At 39.1% G+C, this 24,195-nt stretch overlaps 1 protein-coding gene across 3 annotated transcripts in view; it reads left to right on the top strand.

Annotated features, from left to right (window-relative positions):
* The window catches only part of LOC123962647 (glucocorticoid receptor-like), a 77,247-nt gene that overhangs the window by 42,555 nt on the left and 10,497 nt on the right, over nucleotides 1–24,195 (top strand). For 2 of the 3 annotated variants that reach the window (XM_046038840.1, XM_046038838.1), the window contains 5 exons: nucleotides 5,975–6,132; nucleotides 7,774–7,800; nucleotides 13,998–14,114; nucleotides 18,675–18,947; nucleotides 21,102–21,246. In XM_046038840.1, coding sequence (XP_045894796.1) covers nucleotides 5,975–6,132; nucleotides 7,774–7,800; nucleotides 13,998–14,114; nucleotides 18,675–18,947; nucleotides 21,102–21,246 — 720 coding nt within the window. The remainder of the gene's footprint in view (nucleotides 1–5,974; nucleotides 6,133–7,773; nucleotides 7,801–13,997; nucleotides 14,115–18,674; nucleotides 18,948–21,101; nucleotides 21,247–24,195) is intronic. The other variant, XM_046038839.1, reaches the window with a different exon arrangement.

The raw sequence follows: 24,195 nt of genomic DNA, 5'->3' as shown, positions 1-24,195 counted from the left end.
AAAAAAAAGATAAGATGTAGCGGAAGTTTTTGTAATATTTGAATACAGGGGGTGAGAGAGAGAGAGGAAAAGAGAGAAAGAGGGAGGGGGATGGAAGGCCTTAAATTTAAGAGATGGACTGTTGCAAATGCCACAAATGTCTGATTAGTGCCTTGGCCACCACAAGCTCATTTGTAGAGATAAAGATATTAAATGTGTCATAAAGGATTTGTTTACTTACACCTGAACCTGTATCATAACTGCCATAATGATTAGTCAATTTATCGGTTAACCCGATCGCCAGAAAATTAATCTGAAACTATTTTTGTAATTGATAAATCATTTATGAGCCTAAATGCCAAATACTTTCCTTGTTCCAGCTGCTCCATAGTGAGGTTTTGCTGCCTTTTTTTGTTTTATATCATTGTAAACTAAATATCTCTGGGTCTTGGGCTGTTGGTCAGACAAATCAAGATATGGTGTGTGTTTCCTGACTAAATCAAGCACACAGTCCAATAAATATCCTCCGAGTCTACTAATTGAGTGTGTGTTCCGCTATGATGGGCTGGCAGACCAGGTGAACACAAGTAATATCATGTTTTAATTTTGAATGTAGATTACACCCCGTCCTCTATGGGTCTCCAATTATGGTTGGCCTTTCAGAGAACCCAGTCACTATCAGAGAAAAGGCAGAGCATCTGGATGTTCATTGTGTGCCATGGTTGCCATAAAAATGATGGAAATGAATATTTCTCAGAAACTAACAGGAATGCATAAATACAAGATGAATGTGCTTGGAATATATAATAAAAGTTTGTTATTTCTACCCACTCAGGCTTTCTCAGTGCTTTCTGGAATTTAAATTTAAATGAACTGCACATTATAACCAGAAACAAGAGATTGCCATCCAAACAACAGCTGTGTTTGCCATCAAAAGTGTTGCGAAACAAAATTAAGAAAGGCATAGAAGGTTTGTATTTTCTTTAAAAGAACAGCTACAAGACATTTTACTCAAAAATAAAATTTAATATATTAATAAAATCAAGTTAGAAACCACACTAATGTATACATGAGTTTTCCCAAATGTGTTTGGCCAAGTGAACCAGTTTCCATGTTTGTGTCATGCGTCTGTGAGCCCTGTGGGCTGTTCTCATGTTCTACATCTCACTGCTTACAGAAACCACTTGCACCACCCATCTCATACTTTCTGCTCCCACACATTAGCTTAAAAAAGCTTTGATCTTAATGGAAAAAACGGTCCCCTCATCGTTTCCCACTGTAGTCACTGGTATACGATTCCCCAGTGACACTGCAGGTCAGCCCAGTTCAGTTCTCTCTCCATAGTTGCTGCAGGGACTTTCTTTATTGTGGACTGTCATTAATGCTGAGCTGTCTTTTCCACCGCATACAATGATGCATCATTAAGAAAATGCATAGCACATTTATGATGTGGTTTGATTATATTCTGATGTAAATTAAATTAACAGTTGGCATGTCCATGTGATTAATTAAAAATCAACATTCTGGTTATTGGATTATACTTATCAACGATGGAATAAAATATACCATTGACGCACTGATTAATTCCAAACTGAGTCATTGGGGAGATAAGCCAAAATTTATTTCCAGTGGTATATTTTACACTCTATAAATGTGCTGTTTGTGTAGAGATAGACAGGATTGTTATCTTGTGAACTAGACAGATCTGCCAAGCTCATGTTTCATTTGCTCTGGCAGATACGTCTGTCCCACCGCCCCCCCTCAATTCAGACAGATTTCCACCTGTCCTGGATTTGGTCAGGCCAATTGTGACTCTGATTGGTTGTAGGTCTGGACCTGTGTCCAGTCTGCAGGTCCGTCCGGTGCCACACATAAGGCTCACAAAACCCAGATCAAACTTACAAACTAGACCGTGCTGATCAAATATGAATCAAGATGATGTTATGTCTCGCTTAACATTGCTTATTTCTTGCCTGAAATGCTTTCAGAAACACATTTTGATGTACTTTTTTGCTACAATTTGAGAAGGTTTGTGAACAGGCCGCCATTTTTTTTCTGGTTGAAAACAGATTAAGCACCTTGCTCAGCTCACTCAGCACTACGTCACATGTTTGTGTTGCTCTGATTTGTTGTAGGTCTATCTAATTGCGTCGATTTTGGTCTGCACCTGTTGAAAACGCCTCTTGGAAATCGAGGTTCCAGACTAATATGCATTTACGAAATACCCTGACAATGCCAGGTTAGAGGGTTGTTCATTTTTAACAAAACCCTGCAGACACATACCGTCAGTTGCAGCAGGCTTTGATTTAATTTATTGTTTTTGTTCTTGAGAATTGCTGCCAAGGCGCTCAAATATTTTTACACAACCTCTCAGTATTGACGCATATTGATAGCATGTGTGCACACAGAAAGAGATGTTTGTAGGTAGAAGTAAAATAATGAGGGAAGTGATAGGCAGTACTTTCCAGTACTTTACATTTGCCTTTTTACTGCTACTTTAGTGATACAACCATTTCAGTGCAACACATACACACACATACTTGTGTGTACAGGCGCTTAGAGCAGTGGGGGCGAAGAAAGAGCAGCAAAGGGCAGCCAACTGCATCCTGCTTTCATGTGTTTATGGATGTCTTCTCCTGAAAGTATTAGTGATTGTGTGTGGAGGTGTGCTTGTTGGATTATTACTCTTCCTAGGTTTCCTGCATGTGTACTAGACTTTGTTTGTTTGTGTGGTAATCACTGTGTGCAGTGTGCGTCAGCTTGTGACGTGCTCTTGTTTATCAGCACACACAAGTCGTTTTTGCTGTTTGTGTGATTGAGGGACTGAGTAAGTGCACTTGTTTATTGCGCTCTGGTCCTGTATGGAGGCGTTCCTAATGAGGCTTGAATGTGCCCTGCATGGCTCAGAGCCACGCTTGTTGGCTCAGCGATGGGAGGAGCATTTGAGTTGGAGCAGGAGTAGGGGGGATATAAATGTTTAATCCAAACACCACCCTGTGGTCATTTTCCATTACCAGCAATTTAAGTCATGTTCGAATAGAATAGAATTTAATTGTGTAACATGTAATTATTTTTGAGCTCTCTTCTGTAGACTAAGTCTTGCAGTGCCATTTTAACAAATAAAAACTGATGATCTGAAACATCTCAAATTGCTAAAGCACATCCGGTGTAAATGCCAACACTTGCTTCACTCGGTTGGTTGGTATCATGCGATCTCCCGCTTCACTGGCAGTCTGTCTTTTTTTCCGGTGGATGAGCAATCCCGAGAGAGCTATCACAGGTCAAGCACTGCCCGATAAAAAGCGTTCACAGCATCTTCACTTGAATCCAGCCATAGCTGCTTGTCAAGTTGTCAAGTAATGAGAGAGCCAGAAAGATGAGCACATAGAAGGACACCCTACTCCTCATAAAGGAGGTTCAAAGAGGACTGTTTCTATAAATACCCTACTACTGCTAGACTGATGATCCAAAGTTAAGACCGGTACATATTAGAAAGCGTCTGCCAAAATGTTCAGAGTGACAGTGTTGCAAATAAAGTCTAACGATAGTTTGTGCAGATCAAGATATGGATGCACTAAATGTAATTAGTATGGGAAATCCTGTAAATATATTACGGGAAACCTTGTTAATACCACAATCTATCTCGCATGACATAGTTTTTGATATATCATACAGTTTACAGTATGTACAGGATCAATTGCAACACAAGGTGGAAATGACTGTTATATGTTAGTGTCAAATGTAGGTCAGAGTGTTGGTTAGGGTGATTATGGTACCTCTATCAGAAGTTAAAAACGGTTACAAGTTGTGGGTTTGATAAGTTTCAGAATGAATCATACATAGTCATTTAAGTGATAGTCATGCATCCTTACCGGTCTGTGATTGAGTTATGTATTCATAGTTTTCAGTCAGGTGACATGTGCGGTGACCTGGAGGGCAAAACAACAGACCAACATAGCGGCTCACACCGTAACTCACCCGTAAAGACGCCGCAAAAGCAATCAGATTTTATTTGGATCACCTTTCAACTTAAGAAAAAGAAAGCTATGAACACAAACTGCAAGTGATCCCAGGCTTCTCTCCTCCTCGATTAGTGCATCAGAAAGCACAAAAACCACCCAGCATGTCCAGCAACTCAAAGTAACAGTGTATCACTTCCTTATTGGTTGGCAGGCAGCGGAAAATAACGTCTTTTTGCCCTCCATGGGAGCGATTTCCTTGGAATGGGAATTGTATGTTTAAATAAACCTTTTTGTCCTGGTCTGTTTTTCACCACTTTTCTATTTGAGTTCACAAAGCTAAGCCTCCGTTGAATTGTCATTATAGCAATTTGTTTTCTAAAAAATGATGAACAATAAATCATAAAACATATGATTTGATTTATGAAGATATTTTTAGTATGACTATGTGTTGTAACATCTGCTGGGGGAAAAAAAAGCACATTTTGTACAGATAGGGGCATCACTGTGTGGGGTCAAGCTCCCTCTTCCAGACTCTGGGAACAAGCTCCCACCACTCTCCCTCCCCACGTCTGTTTATGCCATCTGCAAAGCAGCATGATTGTATAGTTTTCAGATGACTGCCAAACGTTAAGCTGGCATCGCTTTCTGAATCATGCCATTATTTGAAACTGTCTGCGTGAGTACGGAATGATCTTGGCTAGTATAATGTCAAGCTATAGCTAAGTGTCTTAGCTGGAGATCTTCCAAGATCCACCACCTCTACACCTACTTGATCACAGTCCCAATCTGCATAAGCAAGTGTCGTCTTTCCAATGACCATGAGGCACCGGCCGTTGTGAATTTAGCTCGCGCTTGTTTGATGAGACGGGTAGGGGCAGCTCCTTGTCTGTGAGACGGACACCAACAAGTTTCTTTTATATACTGTCTCTATACCTGTTTTGCAAACATGGCTTTATAGTTTAAAAGACATGAAGAGATGAGAAAATGGGTAGAAACAACACTTGGAGCATTAGTTGTGACACAGCGTGAGCTAAGATATCTATAGGCCTTAATGTAAAGTCATTATCAAGCTCAGCAAGTCAACTCTGTTACATAATGCCCTACAAATCCCAACTAATGTGCTGCCAAAACAAACAAGGGAGAAAATATCTTAGCCATACTAATGCTGTCAAATTCTTGTCAGGAATTACACAGCAGTGTCAGGCTAACAGTAGCCTGGAGTCTGTTTGGACACAACATGCCCCCTTAAACCTGACATACTCTCTGTGCACATGCTGGCACTTTGCCTGCAATACATCTGACAAATTGGTGTTGGTGCGTAGTTGAGCTTCACGCTGCAGTTCAGGTGTCTCAGTTACTTTAAGTCTAATTATAGACAGTCGAGGATAATAACTCTGTGTGTGTGCAAGTTTCTCAAGCGGTTTAAACGAGGCTTTAATGCGCATTGTAACAGAATTGCTCACACATTATGCATGAATCAAGAAATTATCAGACCATGAACAAACCAGCAACTGTATCACATTTAAGTCAGTTATACTGAATTAAATGCTTTGCATCATTGTGCTGTATTACAGAAAATACTGTTTAAAATGTCTGCTGTTTTGTTCCAGTTATGTGCTTCTGTTCCCTGCAAGCTATTTTTAAGTTTTTGGAACCTAGGCTATTGTATTATATAGTTTCATTCTTTTAAGTAATACCACAATTGTTATGAAATGTCAAGCGCTTTGTCCACATCACTTTTTAGCTATTACCATAGGAAAAGACTCCATCAATCACAGAAACAGCAGCACAGTCGAAATGTTTATTTGTTTTCAGTTCAGGTATTTCCCTTAACCGACCGGATTTGTCCAAAGGGTTTTCATGTCTCCTAGCAACAGTACAACCTACCATTGAGGATGTCTATACCCGCAAACAGCCCTCCGCAGCCTGCCTTGAATTGATCACAGGCATCTTTATATTTACATGCAGCTCACTCGTCTTTACATCTCTCTCTCTCTCTCTCTCTCTCTTTCTGTCTCTGTTCTGTCATCCAGAACAGGAGAGGCCAGCAGTTCTGCGGTGCCAGGCCAAACCAAACCCAGTGGGCAGACCCATAAGATCTGTTTGGTGTGTTCAGACGAGGCCTCGGGATGCCACTACGGGGTTGTAACCTGCGGTAGCTGCAAAGTTTTCTTCAAGAGGGCTGTCGAAGGTTGGTCCCACATGCCCATCTGCCTTCATCCCCTCATTCAGCCATTCACTCAACCATGACACACTTCTTGTAAACACTGAAAACTTGTTTTAAATTTGAATAATGGGATTTCCACAAATCTTTGTGGGTAAAACATTTGAGAGTGTTTTCATAATAAATATTTTTAATTTTTAACCAATGAATTGCGGCGACATTTACACCAGGGTAAAATCAGATTTGCATATTCATGTACGTATATTCGGTATTATGCCGCCACAGCCTTGTACAGTACATTACCGAATGGCAATGGTTAGCATCCTTTAACTTTGTACATTTTGTCCCAAAGATCATCTAATTTATTTGAGTTACATAAGATCAGCTCTTGAAGCTTATGCACAACAGTAAAACATCTCTGCTGTTTCTCTTGTCTTAGGCAGCAGAAGATTAACTTATTTCTCAATTCAAGTTCGTAGTGGAATAGTAGTTTTCTTGTTGATCTTTAGTAGACACATGTACTGTACTTACATTTTTGTGGGTTTGTCTTAGTCCTGACCTTGCATGTCACCGCCTCTTCCTCTCTTGCCTTTCCTGTTTACCAAAATGCAAAGGAAAAAGCCCGAAAACTATTACCGCCATGATACCCTTCTGATTAATATAGTATTGCCTTTTAGAGGACTAGTATTATAACAAGCATTTGATATCTTCTTATACAGTATTCAGTTCTTGTCTCACACAAGACATTTGTGCACCAATTACCATGACAGAATCTTGAGATGGGAGGAGCAGGAATGCACCTGAAAGTAATTTTGTGTTAAAGGCTTTATGCCATGAATTCCATCTCCCTCTGTTTCTCTCTGCTTCTGTTTCATTTCCTGTCTGTCAAAAGCTGTATATGTATATGTGTAATTAGTTTGAAAAGGCTTTCTGGGGAGTATGTTACTGTTAATTTCATTAATTCAACAATGGATAGGTAATGCCTAGGTATTCAATAAATAATCTACCTTCTATTTATTATTAACCCAAATAATAATTAATGCACAGACATGACCCATACTCTCTTCTATTCAGGTCCCAGTTAGCAGTCTGGCAGCCTTGTCCATAGCTTTCATTCTGATCCTATATATCTCTATTTGTCAGTTTCCTCTATATCTGTAACTAACGTTGCTAGTGAAATAATACAGTTAGTGACTAAACTAACTTTACGGAAATCATTACTGAATGTTTAGTCATGCAGTGAAAACAGATTGTTTGACTTCTGCACTAGTTCAGGACTAAAACTTAGCTGGTGGTAGATAATTGAAACTTTGAAGACATTTTTAGTCTCATGCATACAACCAAGTACTTATTTGAGGCTTATATTAATTTAGAAAGTATGTATAAAAATAGTAATAGAGATAGAATTGTAAAGTTATAAATATGAACACTTGATTTGAGCTGGACAGTCTATTTCAGTTCATTTGTTGAGTTGTATGATTCCTGACTTCTGTTATCTAGCTTATCAGCTTTTTATTATGTGCTGGTGTAAATGCCAAGCACTAAAAACTGAAGTGCACGTTTTATTTTGAAAAGAGCTGCCTACAGTAGCACTGAGAAAGTTACATCTGTTATTTTTGTTTTTCTCCCCCCCCTCTCCATTCTACGGTCGTTGTCTCTATGGTGAAGGATGGAGAGCACGACAAAACACAGATGGTAAATAAATTCACTTTCAATAATAACAATAATAATTATAATAATAATGATGATGATGGTAAAACTATAAACTCTGATTTGCCCATGTCCCTGTATTCCTTCAGCACTGAAATATGATCAATCTGCCTAGACACATGCATGGCCTCTTCTGCCAACTATCTGTTAATGCACGCAAATGCTCCGATTTGGTAATTCAAGTCAGCGTAAATTCCCTGTGAGTGATTTTGTGCTCTTCAATTTCTGCTGCTTGGAATGCTCCACCTCATCATTCTCACAGGTGGTACATCCAACAATTGCAATCACATGATGTCTCTAATTAGGCCTATGCTTTTGCACTTGACCCACATTAACCACTGGATCTGACCGCCTCAACTTTTTATTCTTGTGCTGTTCATGTGTTTTATTCACTCTGTATGGTTTCTACTGACACCTTTAGTTTGGCCATTCAACTGGACTGGACAATTGTAGTCTACAGTAACATTGTCCTGTGAAAACCCTGTATCTCTAAAACATCAGCTTTTTATGAGCAAAGAACAACGCCCTGTTTTTAGCTTTATGAATTGTAACCATGCATTTATCAGGTAATCCATTTGGTTGTTAAATGGTTTACTTATCTTAAAAATGTTAATTTTCTGAACCCATAATCTGATAAACTGAGGGATCATTTCATCCTTCAGTTTATCTGAAAAATCACCACATTTTGGTTTACATGGTTTTCACTGGAAAGCAATGATAAGGGAGTTCATAATGTGTTTACGCAATGAGTAAGGCCAACAGGAAATGGAGTTACAAGAAATAAAGTAACACCCAAAATGGGTGACATGTGGCTATTGATGTGGAATAATAATCATTTATTAGATGTGAGAAATTTAAATAAAAAGGTGTGTCTGAGACAGATTTTTGGACATTTTCAGTTAAGGAGCATAACCTTGAATTTCTAAATTACTCTTAATAACAGAGATATCTTAAATAGATAATAGGGAACACACTTGAGTCTAATACCATAAATATTAGGTTTTGCCAGTAGGTAAATCTAACATTGTCAATATAATCACTTTCCCTGTCTGTTTTTTAACTATACTTACACATAACTCTTAATAATACTATTTGTTTTGTTTATTTCTAAGGAACAATTTTACCTAAAATAATTTGTAAATTTGAATTTCTACATTAATTAACTATTTTACAGTAAAACACACCTGCCCACAGTGGTTTCCACACCTCAGATTGCTACAATCCTCCCCAGATATTCATAATCTTCTGCAGTGCAGTGTTTTTTCTTCATGTCAGCTAACATTATTTTTGGGTTGGGTGTATCAAAGACAGTAGCCAAATAAGTTCCTCTTCTTGACTTTAGTGAGGAGTTGACTCAGTGGTTTTATAGCTTAAGTATTTAGGCAAAATACATATTTAAAAGTGCAAATAACTCATGTTTCCTGTGATTACAAAATTGCCAGAGAAATATTTTGTGAAGGAGAAAGTGTTTAGATTATTTAAAATGATATGACCTTGATTTTAATGATTTGTAAGTCCTTGAGTTATCCGCTAAATTTTCTATAATTTCTATTCCAGAGAAACACATAAACAGACTGGGAATATTTATTTAAGTTTATAATCAATAATGAGAACTAAAAGTATGATTTTCACATGTTATCAGATTGTAATTTGATTGTTTTGATTAAGCAAAAATACCAAACATTTGCTGGTTATTTTTTCACACATAAAAGGAGTTGCTTCATTTTAAATTTGCAGATTAAGTAACTAGTAATTGTTGCTGAAAGGATCAGTACAGGTTCAAACTCTGGAGCTTCCTTGCTTGCTGTGAGTTGACAGTGCAAACCACTGGCCCACTGAGCAAACACTCATTAGTTGCAGCCCTGCATGCTAGTGTTAGCTCCAAACGCAACCAGGCCCGTGTTAGCAGATCAGTGCAGGATAAGGGAGAGAGAATATCAGTGGGATTCAGCTGCCACTTTTGATACAACAGATGGCTGTTTATGCCATTGTTTGCATTGACTTCCTGTGATATCAGCGATGGCTGCAACTGGCAGTACCTGGGCTGCTATTGCCAGCAACCCTGTAGATAAATTTCCTGACTGCATAGAATATGACTATTTTTTTGAAAGGTAATTCTTTCTGTGATTTTGACAAATGTATAAAGAAGTACTGCCTTTGCCACTCATATTAATATAAACTCAAGTTTTATAGATATGAATAAGTAACAGCACTGCTTTGTTACAGTTAAATTAGTCCATACTATGAACTTAAGCCTTTCCAGCAATGTTAAGTACAGTACATACTGTATACTGACACATGTTTGCTCCATCTTTTTTACAGAATTTATTTGGCTTCAGCCACCTTCAACTTAGCATGCTGCTGTTCTGAAACATCATTAAGCTGAGCTAATCATTTGCTCGATGTCCCACATTCAGTGTTGGCTGGTGCTGCTATTTAGGTTGCTGTATTAGGCTCAATATTCACTCAGTTGTGAGCAAACTGGAAGTGGGCAAAATAATATTGAAAATGAACTGCCTCAGACACAATACAATACACATTAAAAAATATATGTTCTTAATCATATTGCACAGGTTGAAAATTAGTTTAGCTTTAGATGAGCATCTTAAACACTGGATAACGTTAACGCAGAAATAAAACAATACAAAATTACAATATAGGAGACCCAATATTACTTTTTTCCTTTAAGTTTGTGGCTGATGTATCAAGACACACAAAAATGCCTCTGGGAGCTAAACCTTAAATGCAGCAGGAAGTCAGCTATTTTGAAGTGAAAGTGTATTTTTCACCATTTACTGGCACCGTACTTTAACAAACCCCTCCTGGACAATTGGATCGACTTTAAATGTTCGTGGTGTAGTCCAAACATCTTTGCCATGAAAATTTGAGCTAACAGTGAGTTTTCGTTGAAGAGTGTGTCTGTGGCGTGTTGTTAAATTACGATGTTTCACCATGAAACAGGAAGTTGTTTTAACTTGAGTGTACATGCCCCTCAGGAAATCAAATTACACACTGTACAGTATTATTTTGACATGGTGCCAGCAGTATTATTGAATGCCCTTTAGTTCAAAAAGCTGCATCAAACACATGATATTTCAAAGATCAGTAATAATATTTATAGTCCCAAAGGGCACATTGTCAAGGCTCTGTTAACTTTATATAAGGTTTTGTTTCAGCCAATGATGTTGTGTTGCGGTCATGCAGAAACTTCTAAGTGTGTGTGCAATAAATGAAGGGTTGCTGGAGAGTGGCAGAGGCAGAACAAGTTAAACATTTATTGTGTCATCCGGGGTGATGAAATTTTATCAGTTTAGAATAGAGGGCCAAGTTTCAAGACTATGAAGACCTCACATTACATGGTTTCCATATGGTTATTTATTGTATCTGCCACTCCTCACAGTGTAAAAAATGTGTAGATCTGCTCTATAATGAGTAATGATATTACAGAAGATGTGACTAATGAGCAGGTCTTCTACCTTACCTCTGAAAATCTACAGTAATTAGTGATGGGGGAGCATGCTAAAATTTAGTCCTCCAGTCACCCAGGAGGGGCATATCCATCCATCCATCCATCCATCGTCAACCGCTTATCCTGCGTACAGGGTCGCAGGGGTAGGGGCATATGCTCTTTAATAAGACTTAATTTTGAATTTAAAATGTTTCAATGGAACAATGCATCACAAAGGGGAGTGATGCAATATGGCTGTTTTCCATTGCAGTGCTCGAACTGAAAAAGCTCAAAGATCATCTATTGACCTGGTAATCAATGAGTGGCAATACATGTAGAAAAAAAACCAACAGAAATGTTTTTGTTTGTTTGTTTTGTGGTTTCACCTCTTTTTTCTGCCCTTTGCATACCATTTTCAGCATGCCATGCATTTCTCTGTCAGACCAGAAAATCTGCTTTTAGGAATCCAGTATTTGAAAATAACAACTTATTAAAGCCAGTGACAAGAATATGAAGCTAGCTGTAACACCTGTGGATGGTTTGACGCAAAAGGTAGCTTCGATTAAGTTTGCTGTGCAAAATCAGTATGTTTGAATTACATGGAAATCTCTTGTGTGTGTGATAACTTCAATCACTGGATCATTTTTTTCAATCCTGCTGACTTCCTGTTAACAGTGACCAGTAAACGGAAGAATATGGCAAAACAAACCAAGAATCATTTTCACTGGCAGATAATGTTTAGTGACGAGTCTTTCCAAATCACTGCCTAAGGTCTGTTTTCCACTGTGTTACTGTTGATGATCTCAGCAGCAGATGTGAAGTTCTTTGTTGGGTTAATGACTCATTTAGCACATCTGAAGTGATTGTAGTTAGTCATGACAGTTTTATAGAAAAACTGTCATAGCAAAACCTAAACAGATGACCATGGTGTGCTTGGCATGATTTTAAGGGACATCCCCTTTTTTGATTTTGCCTTTTATTGATTATGTCTCAGTATGAACCCAAAATAATGTGATGATGCTGGAAAGATAAGATTCATATGACATTCCTCAGGCTCTGCCACGCAAGTACTTTATGTGCTTAAAGCAAGACACACAGGCTACTTCCACTGAAGTGGCATGGCTTGAGGTGGCGACAGTGCCACAGCTTGATATCAGCACAGAGAAGACAAAGATGAAAAGAAAGCACAAGAAATTCCCAGAATTAGCATAATGAACAAATAAGCAGAATTTATTGCCAGGCTTCTGAAAAATTATGTTGATGCCTGGAATGGCAAATCCCATCAGCCGTGAAGATCACAGAGGAACTACTCACAGTCTTAAACCTTTATCACAGCTGCACAGTAGTTTACATTAGTCTTTTTTGTTTGTTTACTTAAGCGTTGTTACTCAATTGCATACCATACCCGCAACTAATACACTCTTTAGACTCTGGCAAGATGAGAGGAGGGGGACTCTGTGTTTTACATCAGTGATGCTTGGTGCTCAAACACAGTTAAAGGGGATTTATGTAGTTTTTCAATGAAATCACTTAATATTAATAAATCAAAATTTCACTGGCTTATTGGCAGTAGGCTCTAACCTCACTTAGAAATGAAGCACAGGCCTGTTTTCTCTGTTGCTTGGACCAGCCAATATTCTGCTTTTGATGCGAAGGCACTGGGTTGGGATGTAGCTGTGCGCGCTGTCAAGCCTCTCTCCGGCTACAGCGACAACACCTTAGCTAACGAAATGCAGTCCACTAAAACCATAACCAGCACAACACAGGCTCCAACACTAACTCTAACATAAACTCCACGAATCAGACGATGTTGGTGAAAACAGTCAACGTCAGAAAGGCTGCAGTGACGGAGAGAATGACATTACCTCGTTAGCAGTTGCTAACATAATCCAGTGCAATATATATGTAATGTTATGGCTTTCCACATTACTTCACCAGCTAACGCGATCCACATTACATATGATATTGTGTATCACCGGTATTATGTCAAAGTGTTGATTTTAGCCTACAAGAAATTATGTTTTTTATGGTATTAACAGTAATTAACGGTACAAAGCAAATGTGGAGTGATTTGTTTATACTAGCCTTGATGCAGGGCAGGAGCAGCTAGCTAAATTAGCATAGGTTTTTGGTTTTGGCCTTTTTATCACATTTGTTTCCAACAACAGAAATAGAGAAACAGCTTTATCCTTTAACGTCTCAAACTGTTAAAATCACACACGGACATTACTCCTAAAATGTTTGATGGCACAGACACATAATTTCTTCCCTCTGGTTAAATATCTATTGCTGCCTCTTTTTCAAATCAATTTAATCAAATTATAGTTTCATCTCTGGTTTATTTTCCTGCACCCTAATCATGTAAGGCATTCATATTCGGGTAGAAAAAGAGTTGTTATGAGAAACGTAAAGCTTTCATTGTCTGCAAACAAACTATTTAGACTCTAGTACATGGGACACAATATAAATGTGGACCGTTTCTAATTGTTGGGCTGAAAGAGCTCTGTACACAATCATGGCATTGTGGCATGTGTTCCAAGTGTATGCTTAAAGAAGTGAAGCTGTCAACACTAGAGGGAAGCCACAGGCTTGTGAGGCTTACTGTAGAATCAGCAGGTGGTTAGTGCGGTCATAATATATACTGCTCATGCTAATCCTTCTCAAGCCTTCTTAGCTAGCTAATATGTCTTCCCTTTCCCCCCTCTTCTTCTTGTTCTTCCTCTCCTCTGTACAGGCCAGCACAACTACCTGTGTGCAGGGAGAAATGACTGCATCATCGATAAAATCCGGAGGAAGAATTGCCCAGCCTGCCGCTTCAGGAAATGTCTTCAAGCCGGAATGAACTTGGAAGGTAAACAGTCCTTAAATCAGGCCAGGCCTTGTTAAAACTGACTTTAAAGTCAGTGAAACAGCAGTTAGAGTGGTTTTAGCTTTCGTAATGAGCAGTATTTCCAACCAAAACGGAATACTTTGGCCGGTGTATTGCCCTAAAAATGGCTTAAAATCTTTTTTATTTTAATGTGTCTTTAAATAGTGGCTTGTTGAAATTCCCCTTGAGCGAGTGTCATGTCACTGGCCATCTACTACGACCTCCAGTATGTCTGGTTTCTTTTAAACCACCAAACCACCCAAGTTTATGGAACAAGGGCAAGTTGTGTTGGTTCAAATCTTGTGTCACACAACCTCTGTCTTAAATGATAGTCTCAGAAAAGAATACTCCCATAACTACAATGCCTATTACTTTAAGTAGCATTCCAACTATTACAAAACTATGTATTTTAGACGGCAGAAGACACAATCACCTTTATTTAATTTTCACAGTATTCACTTTATATGCCCTGTCTTTTCCCAAACTTCTTAGTGAGTTTGATATTTGTTTAATCATATTATATTAAAAATGCTCTGTGATTTTATTTTTGGTTTCTTACTTTTTCCAAAGAGCACCAAATATTTTTGCTGGGTGTATAAAATTGGAAAAGACAGTATGTAATAATTCTGGATTATTGTAAGGGTATGATTACTCTGAAATCATCGGTTTTTGTACCAATGCTTTGTTTTTAAATATAGTGACAAAGATGAATACAGATGACTTGTGGAAAGATTGAAAGTGAACAAATGGCCTCGAGTCAAGAGACATTCGAGGTGTCTAACAACATCATCGAAAGAGTAACACCCAGTAACATACTTTGCTTTTTACCAGAAACAGAAGTCTCGCTCAAGGGCAGTTCTCGCTCTGAAATATCGTGAGGGGTGAGTTGTTGCAGGAAACACTGGTGAAAATGAGAGACAGAAGTTTGTTGTGTACATAGAGGAACTGCAAGCAAGACTTTAATGCCTAACGTTACTCCAACACAACAGAATCCTCTCTCTAACTCTGACTTACATTTCCACCGTCGTCTTCCCGCAACAACTCACCTCACATATTTACTTATACTTATATTTACTAATGACTCTTTAAGAGGACCTTTGAAATCACTGAAAAGTCCTGGATCCACAAGTCCTCCTGAACATTTAGCTCTACACAAGCATTGGAAAAGCTGCAGTCTGTGAACATGCGTGTGCCGTTGTCTATGAATGTGCTGTTCTGTACACGTGTGCAAATGTGCAGGCCTGGATGAGGCCAGGCCAGAATGAGAGAGCGCCACTGCCTCACACATTGATCAATGCATAATCCACTGTCAAGTCCCAGGTCCACAGTCTTGGATCATATGGTGGTCTTTCACCTGATTCTGCTTCAAGGGATTAGGCGTTTAGGACTCTGTGCTGTGTTGAGATTTAGGAAGATGGACATAGGAAGCAACAGGTGAAGTGCTTGGAACTTGATTGTTGTGTTATTTCAGGTGATGATGCTTCCTTGGGGCATGTAAGTTGTGTTCAGTAGTTTGTACAAATCAGTGTTGAGTGAAATTACATGTAAACTGTCCAGTTTTTGTCAGACAGAGGTAGAGTTGTTTCAGAGACAGAAAGACAGAGAGAGGGATTTGATGAATGTCAGCACATCAGCAGACAGACTCCCTCCAGAGAGGCTCTTAGTTGCCATAGAAACGCCAGGAGAGGAAATTTAAAAAGGCAGAGAGTAGAAAACATTCATTACCATTTTCATGTTAACCTCTCAACCCCTCATATGTTTTGCACATTTGGTGGGAGAAAATGTCAAAATGATGCCCAGATAATCTACATTTTGTGCGCAAAAACACAGCAATTTGCAATTGCTGTTGCTGCACTCAAGAGAAACTGCAAAAAAAAACATTACCAAAATGTTCCTCTGAGAAATGGAAAGGTTTTACCTTGTAAAGTGAAGACTGGTTTACTACAAGTGCACATTGCTTCAAATTTATGACAGTCGGTTCATTTTCTAGCTGTTTTTAATTAATTAACTCAGTTGTTTCAATCACTTGTTTGCCCCCTTTCATCTAGGTTAAACGTAAGGTGTAGTAGAGGCAACGGGGACAGGGTCTTAACCAGGATGTAAAAAGTACTGAGGCCAGTTGAGGCTAGGATCAAGTGAGGTGGTGGCACTGGCAGCCTGAAATCCGAAAGAACCACAGTGCCACTGAAAAAGCAGTGTGTTATTATGAAAGCTGCTTAGTTCAGTTGGATTTGAACTGACATTAATTAATGTCACAAATACATAAATGTGATTAATAAATGTGATACAATCCATAGTTGTTTGCAAACAAATACAGTCGTGGTGAGGTGCCATTGGGTAACATGGGGTGGATAGCTCACCACTCCAGTGTCAAAATGAGATTACTAACCAAAATAAAGTAAAGTAAATCAGAGAAAGGAGTGTTGGAAAAGTGTATTAATTATGTGCACCAGCCTTGGTTGGTACATTTTCTGAGGTTTACTTATGTGTTTAACAGATCTGGCTGCTTTCATGTCCACATGTGTGTTTATCTCATTGTCAGTGTTTCTTATGGATTCTTTAGTTTAATTGCAACAGTGTCTCTGTGAATTATATATCTTTGGGTTTTAGACTGTTTTTTCCGATGAAACAGCACATTTGTCTTTCTGAGAAATTGTGATGGATCTTTTTCGCTATTTTCTGACATTAATAGACCAAATCGATGAATCGAGAAAAGACATGTCAGATTAATTCATGATAAAAAAGGATCATTTGTTGTTTGTTTTGGTTGGATCTTACCTTCTGTTAGTTGAACATCTGTCTGGCTGTTTCTCCTTGCTCTGTAAGCAGTCTATAACATGTACCATACAGCAGTGGTTCTAAAAGTGGGATTCCAGGGGTCCCCCAGCAAATTTATTTTCACTATAATTACACAATTACAGAATGTATTACTACTTTGGTCATGTATTTTATACACTTTCTGTATTAAAATCTACAAGCAAAGATCATACACTTTTCAAAAAAATAAAGGGAACACTAAAATAACACATCCTAGATCTGAATGAATGAAATAATCTCATTAAATACTCATAGTTGAATGTGCTGACAACAAAATCACACAAAAATTATCAATGGAAATCAAATTTATCAACCCATGGAGGTCTGGATTTGGAGTCACACTCAAAATCAAAGTGGAAAACCACACAACAGGCCGATCCAACTTTGATGTAATGTCCTTAAAACAAGTCAAAATGAGGCTCAGTAGTGTGTGTGGCCTCCACGTGCCTGTATGACCTCCATACATCGCCTGGGCATGCTCCGGATGGTCTCCTGAGGGATCTCCTCCCAGACCTGGACTAAAGCATCCGACAACTCCTGGAGAGTCTGTGGTGCAACGTGGCGTTGGTCGATGGAGCGAGACATGATGTCCCAGATGTGCTCAACTGGATTCAGGTCTGGGGAACGGGCGGGCCAGTCCATAGCATCAATGCCTTCCTCTTGCAAGAATTGCTGACACACTCCAGCCACATGAGGTCTAGCATTGTCTTGCATTAGTAGGAACCCAGGGCCAACCTCACCAGCATATGGTCTCTCTCAAGGGGTCTGAGGATCTCATCTTGGTGCCTAATGGCAGTCAGGCTACCTCTGGCGAGCACATGGAGGGCTGTGCGGACCCCCAAAGAAATGCCACCCCACACCATTACTGACCCAAACTGGTCATGCTGAAGGATGTTGCAGGCAGCAGAACGTTCCCCACGGCGTCTCCAGACTCTGTCACGTCTGTCACATGTGCTCAGTGTGAACCTGCTTTCATCTGTGAAGAGCACAGGGCGCCAGTGGCGAATTTGCCAATCTTTGTGTTCTCTGGCAAATGCCAAACGTCCTGCACGGTGTTGGGCTGTAAGCACAACCCCCGCCTGTGGACGTCAGGCCCTCATACCACCCTCATGGAGTCTGTTTCTGACCGTTTGAGCAGACACATGCACATCTGTGGCCTGTTGGAGGTCATTTTGCAGGGCTCTGGCAGTGCTCCTCCTTGCACAAAGGCGGAGGTAGTAGTCCTGCTGCTGGGTTGTTGCCCTCCTACGGTCTCCTCCATGTCTCCTGATGTACTGGCCTGTCTCCTGGTAGCGCCTTGTCAATCAGTGTTGCTTCCTAAGTGGACAGTTTGATTTCACAGGAGTGTGATTGACTTGGAGTTACATTGTGTTGTTTAAGTGTTCCCTTTATTTTTTTGAGCAGTGTATTAGATGGGGGACCCTGGGACAAAATCGTATCACATGGGGGTCTGTTGTGTAATTTGTGTCAGTTTAGGGGTCTGTGAAAAGGTTTGGCATACAGTATACGCCTCTCTGGACACAACACATGGCTCCCCACTAAATCCATCAAATTGTATCAATATCATCTATTAATCACTAACAAACAGCTTTTATCTTTAATTTAGTCTACTGCCTGGATTCTGTTGTTTGGATGCTGTTGGTTGTCTGTAAGTAAAATCGGTCTCCCTGTTTTGTTTCTCCTTCCCGCCCCTTTTTTTCTTCTCTGCCCTGCCCCGCCCCCCAGCAAGGAAAAACAAGAAGCTGATCAAGATGAAAGTGCAGCGGCCCATTGGATCATCAGAGCCTATCAGCAACATGCCTGTTCCAGTCATCCCCAGGTGCATGCCCCAGCTTGTGCCCACCATGCTGTCTGTGCTGAAGGCCATCGAGCCAGAGATCATCTACTCGGGCTATGACAGCACACTGCCTGACACCTCCTCACGACTCATGACCACCCTCAACAGGCTGGGTGGGCAGCAGGTCATCTCTGCAGTCAAGTGGGCCAAGTCACTGCCAGGTAACAAAAAGCTCCTCAGCATTTGTTGTTGTTTAGATCACTGCTCAAGCAAAGTGTGTCATTGGCAGTATTTCTAGCTTGTAATTGAGACTAATGTGTAGTGAGGTGAGCCAAGTCACTGATGGAAAATGAAGTCACTTGTTAATTCTAATACATGCAGCTGGTCAAGGAAGTTGCATCACCTTTAGGAAATTAAATGAAGAATTTCCATGGTTGTGCAACGCAACATTTGCAGTTTGACTAGACATTTAGTACACAATGACAAAGCATTCAATTTTGCCCTCCAGTGCTAGTCAGCATTGTTAGCATTTCAATCCTCAGTAAAACTAAGGAACATGAGTAGCCACAAGTTAACTTGTGAAACAATGCAAAGTATGTGATGTTGAAGAAACATGCTAATTTACAATATTTTTACAATGTCAAAGTGGTCCTTGTAGTTTCTAATCATGAGAACGAAGGCACATGACTCTGTAGAGGTTAGAACAGGTGTGGAGATGTTACTCTAATCAGATTAATAACTTTAATAGGGCTCTTCAGATTTAGACTGCAGCTTCAGGCTGATCAGGTAAAATCATTCAGTAAATGAGAAGCAAAGAAGGAGCCATTATGTAGCCAATGGTCATCATTTAACTGATTCATTTAGCCAGTTAGTTATCTTAATTGGTGCAGTGGTAACTGTTAAAACTGCACAAAATCCCCCCAGAAAAGATGTAGTTTACCCCAGATGATTCCTCTTGACAGTGGAGCCAAAGAACAACACATGTGGTGTAATAAAAAAGTGTGACCTCTGTAATGGCTAAATCCATAATTACAGATGGAAGATGAGAGCAACGGTGGATTATAAATGAACAATTCTCTATAGAGACCCAGTTCCTCCAAAGTAGTTTGATATCAAGTTTTGACCAAGGTTAATATATTTTTGAATGTACATAAAGATGATGTTCCTACAACCCTAATTGTCCCTTTTTTATCTCAATTGTCAGTGTCATCTTGACTTATTTGAGTGTATAGAGTACATATAGTTTTGAAAAATACCCCATCTTGCTTCAATTCCTGTATTATTATTGATCATCTAACAGTGTCCCAAGTGTGTGTGTGTGTGTGTGCATTAAAGACATAACATTTTAGGAGAGGATGTTGAAAGAGGAGCAAGTCAGTATCATCGTAGCTTGTTAGCTAGCTGCTGTTTTATACCACTGGTTTTAAACTCCTATCAAGTCATGCCTCCAAAAGTAAATGCTTTGGGATTCAATTCATAAAGGGATATACTTATATTTTACTGTTGTCCTAAATAACTTGAATTCATGTTATAAACATCAAACAAAAAGAAAATTGCTGGGTTTGAAGGCCTACCCAGTTTAATTTCCACAAAAACAAAAATGGAAACGCAGAGTTTGGAATTTTAACCATCCATGCTAGTTTGTAATCATGAGAAAGAAGGCACATGACTTTATAATCGCTCCAAGTATTTGCTTGGAGATTTTCTCTTCTCACTGTAATTTTTGCTATTGGTCACAACATAGATTTAAATCAGAATTCCGAGAGAAAATCTCTCAACAAAACCATAACGTAGAACCTTTTTTGGGGGGATTTCTCTGCATGTGACAGTATGATGAGGGACAAATCTGACTCTAATCTTGTTGTGTGTGCGTTGTCCACAGCTGGGAGCTGATAGTAAGGAAAAGCTCTCAGAAGGGGTAGGGGTTACATAACAAAGCAAAGGACTTTCATGTGTCCACTTTTATAATTTTGACATCATGGAAATGTCTGAACTGCAATTTAATTCCAGTTTGAACATCAACTTCACTTAGACCGTCCTATTTTGCTATGTGTAAGCTGGCATAATTGTGTTTTTGTGAGGAAAATAGAAGAGGAAAATCACAAGCAGCAACTTACCCAGTCACCCTAATATGGTAAATCATTATTTTACAAGCTGCATAACACCTTAAGCTGTACTGAAAAATATGCAGACATTGTATATTTACTACTCTGTTGACCCAACAATGTTTAAAGAACAACAAAGTTCTGAAATTAAATTGTGTCATGTCATTGGCTGCTTGTTTAATGTGTGTGACTTATGTGTTTGTGCCTCTCTGTCTGTCTGTCTGCCATTGTCTGTGTGCCTTTGCAACCCACTTTATCTGACTTTTTTAGGCTTCCGCAACCTGCACCTGGATGACCAGATGACATTGCTGCAGTGCTCCTGGCTCTTCCTCATGTCCTTCAGTCTTGGTTGGAGGTCGTACGAGCAGTGTAACGGAAGCATGCTCTGCTTCGCCCCTGATCTCGTCATCAACCAGTACGTACTCCAGCCAGCTGTTGTATAACTATGCAGTCCTTCCTTTTGCACAACATTTTGTCAGCCAATTATGTCTTTGCATTGGCTCATTTCAGGGTGTCTGCCTTACTTGGCTTACTTATCACTTGGCTTACACACATCCAGCTGTCTACAGTACACTTGAAATTTAGCAGTTAAGATGTTAAATCAGGTGAAAAGGAGCAGCCGGTGACACCATGTTTATCAGGGTTATTGCATGGCTGTCTGAACACTCTTCAGCCCGACAGTGGAGTTATCTGAGTCAAAGACAGGTACAGAGGAATTGAACAATTAAAATGAGGAGATGGAGGAGATGTCCCTCAAAATGTGGCTCAAATGTTCCCTGGCCTAACCCACCTATCTAGCTCTATACACTGCTTTAAAGGAATATTTAGACATTTTTAGAAGTCACTTATTTGTCAGGAGGTGATTAGGCTATCTTAGCATACTATCTGAAGGCAAGGGGAAACAGCTAGCCTGGTTCTGTCCAGTTTAAAAATATACCTACAAGCACCTTTTCACTAATTCTTGGCAACTTTAGGCAAAGCCCTGCTTCCAATCATTAAGCTGAGCTAAGCCAATTGCCTCCTGGTGTATTGATCTTCTTATCTAATTCTCAAAAGACAAAAAAAAGTGTCTCTTCCAAATATTGAACGATTAAAGCTAGGGTAGACAATTAATTTCAGAAGCATTTTCATATTTGTTAAAATTTTCTTTGTCTGACAGCAATCAATAAATAAAATGCGCTGCCAAAAAAATGAAAAAAGACTACTTGCCTGTCTGCTTACCTACACACATGAAAATGTGTTTTGGGGGAGTGGTTTGGGAGGGAGGCCTGAAGGGAGGGGATGGGATTTTTTCAGTTGGATATTTTCAAAATCTAGCTCTTGCTAGTTTCTCCATTTTGCTTACCTTAGCTTTAAGCGACAAAAAGTAATACATTGTTCATTTTCACCAGCTGGAAGAGTTCTGAAAATTTTATTATTTATTAGACCAAGATTCACAATATTTCCCAATCAAAATCTTACATTTCAGTTTTTGATATTCTCAATATATCACCCAGCTCTAGGTGTACCAGCTGTACACAGGTGCTCAATCCCAAGAGCTAAGTAGACTGTTGGTTTGTGTTGCAAGTGTGAAATGAAACAACATGTTTTAATAATTATAAGTGTATTAGTGGTGATTTATTGATGAATATTTATAGGAAAGAACCCTAATGCTTTGCAATATGCACAAGAAATCACATTCATCAGGAAAGCACATTTCTCTTACAGACAGAAGATAGTACATAAATTAAATAAACTATACGGTAAATAACCTTCGGTGCTACCTAAGTCACAGAGAGTCAGCTCAGTTAAGACTGCCGTTTGTTAATTACAAAGCCACATTACTTAAACAATCACTAGCTGCAAATTGATTGTGCTTTGAAGTCTCTGTGCTTACCACAGTCTCTGTAGTCCCTAGAGGAATCATAAGGCAGAGGCAGGAGCTAAAACAGCATTCAGACAAAGGGTGAATAGAGGTGCAGCAGTAATGGATAGTATTAGAAAAATTGTGTGTTTTTTGAACATGAAAGTATGTGAACTCTAGTAGACATCCAAAATGAAATTATGAACCTGAAAATTAGCATAATATGGGACCTTTAAATACTCACGGATGTAAAACAACATTGTCTCATTTTATCCATTATCTTTGATATTAGTCAGCTGGGATTGGCTCCAGCCCCCGCGACACTCTATGCAGGATAAGCGGTTGACGATGGATGGATGGATCTTTGATATTAGTCCCATTCCCTCTCCTAGCTAACCTCCATTCCACTAGGTGTTGTATTTCTGAAAAGCTAGCAAAAGTGGAGTTTAATGTCCATATTTTAGATAAATGAGTATCTACTTTGTGCTGGATTGTTACATTAAATTTCCTACTCATTTTAACAAAGCGGAAATTATTATTTTGTTAGTTAGTTAGTAACAACAACAGCCTTCATGGGTTCAATTCAAAATGTTCAATATTGGTATCAATATGATACACTATCTGTGTTTCAAAAAAATCAATTGTATATTTACCAAATGTTGTGGACAATTGTTGAAACAATTTTTTCGATAAAATCCTCAATTAAACACAGTATACAAATTAGCAAAATGATTATTTCAATCAAGAAATATTTGCTCAAAGAACAAGTAAACGTCTGATTTAGCATTTCAACAATTTCAACTTTCATATTTGGTGCTATAGTCAGATATCTTGAGTACTTAGATTGGCTATATACTAATATTCTGGTTCCGGTCTGGTCTGGGATTCTGGTCATTGGTCTTGTTTTTAAATAACCACTGACTCTGATGTGGCCATTTTGAACTTCCTTGAAGTGCAGTGTTATTTTGCCCATAGTGTAAATGTTTTTGCTTTGTAATGAGTTACAAGAGTGCAATTAACACTGAGCTCTTGCCACTGACAGCCTGCAAACAGCTCATCCTCTTCATCGGAAATCCGTAGAAAGAGTGGCCTAAGCCTGTGACAAGTCATTCCTAATGGACATGTAAACTCTCAGAGAGGGGTAATAAATAGATATGAAAGGTCATTGTCAGTTCCGCTACAGTTGGTCAGAATGAATAGAAAGGTCTAAACCCAAGGCTACATACTGTATCTGGAGAATGTGTTGTATTGATTTTAGCGGTAGAAAGTAATGTGGGCTGTGTGTTAGTGGAAGTGAGGTATGAAAATCCATCAGAACTGATTTCACTGTCCGTTTTTCTCCTACACAGTTGTAGCACTTCACTGGGGCTGTTTACTGAGAATTGAATAACAGGGTGAGTGAAAGAGCTTCAAGTCTAATCTGTATGTCTCTCTTCCCTCCATTTTCCTCCATTTCTTCCCCCCGCTGTTCTACACCTCTCTTTCCCATATCTCTACATTCTCCCTACTCCTTGTCTTTCC

Source organism: Micropterus dolomieu, linkage group LG23 (genome assembly GCF_021292245.1).
Source record: "Micropterus dolomieu isolate WLL.071019.BEF.003 ecotype Adirondacks linkage group LG23, ASM2129224v1, whole genome shotgun sequence".
NCBI classification, from domain to species: domain Eukaryota; kingdom Metazoa; phylum Chordata; class Actinopteri; order Centrarchiformes; family Centrarchidae; genus Micropterus; species Micropterus dolomieu.
The sequence above is the reverse complement of the archived record's forward strand: the minus strand, read 5'-3'. Positions and strand labels throughout refer to the sequence as shown.